The 968-nt window shown below is 66.6% G+C and overlaps 1 protein-coding gene across 1 annotated transcript in view; it reads left to right on the forward strand.

The window, feature by feature from the left end:
- The first annotated feature begins 261 nt into the window (after positions 1-261).
- HOXA13 (homeobox A13) overlaps positions 262-968 on the forward strand; it is a 1,609-nt gene continuing 902 nt past the window's right edge. Inside the window, exon 1 of the mRNA XM_010577558.1 lies at positions 262-934. Within this exon, the coding sequence (XP_010575860.1) occupies positions 262-934 (673 nt within the window). The remainder of the gene's footprint in view (positions 935-968) is intronic.

Genomic DNA, 968 nt, shown 5'->3' on the forward strand with positions numbered 1-968 from the left:
GCCGTGCCCGCGCCCGTGCCCGCGCCCCCGGGCCGGGACCCGGCCCCGCGCGGTTATTGCGTTATTTAATTATCTCCACTTTATTCCTTCAGATGTTTATCAGCTGCTTTGCATATCACGTGGGGGCGGGCGGCCCAATGAGGGCCGGCCTGGCGCGACACTGGCGCGTCAGCCTTGGTCAAGTCCCGGAGATTGAGTATCTCTTTTTTCAGTCTTTGGGGCTTTTAAAAAAGAGCCACTAGTCTCAATGCGGAGCGGGCTATGACAGCCTCCGTGCTCCTCCACCCCCGCTGGATCGAGCCCGTCATGTTCCTCTACGACAACAGCCTGGATGAGATCAATAAGAACATGGACGGGTTTCACGCCGGCAGCAACTTCGCGGCGGCGGCGGCGGCCAACCCCTGCCGCAACCTGATGGCTCACCCCGCGCCCCTGGCCGCCCCCAGCGCCGCCGCCTACACCTCCAGCGAGGCCCCCGCCGCCGGCATGGCCGAGCCCGCTGTCAAGCAGTGCAGCCCCTGCTCGGCCGCCGTGCAGAGCTCCTCCGGCGCCGCGCTGCCCTACGGCTACTTCGGCAGCGGCTACTACCCCTGCCGCATGACCCACCACAACGCCATCAAGTCCTGCGCCCAGCCCGCCTCCACCTTCGCCGACAAGTACATGGACACCTCGGTCTCCGGCGAGGAGTTCACGTCGCGGGCCAAGGAGTTCGCCTTCTACCAGGGCTACGCCGCCGGGCCCTACCAGCCGGTGCCCGGCTACCTGGATATGCCCGTGGTGCCCGCCATCGGCGGCCCCGGCGAGCCGCGCCACGACCCCCTGCTCCCCATGGACAGCTACCAGCCTTGGGCCATCACCAATGGGTGGAACGGGCAAGTGTACTGCCCCAAGGAGCAGAGCCAGCCGCCTCACCTCTGGAAATCCACCCTCCCGGGTAATACACCTGCATGGCTCCCCCTGCCCCCCCC

This window comes from Haliaeetus leucocephalus, unplaced genomic scaffold, assembly GCF_000737465.1.
Source record: "Haliaeetus leucocephalus isolate CR32 unplaced genomic scaffold, Haliaeetus_leucocephalus-4.0 Scaffold566, whole genome shotgun sequence".
NCBI lineage: Eukaryota > Metazoa > Chordata > Aves > Accipitriformes > Accipitridae > Haliaeetus > Haliaeetus leucocephalus.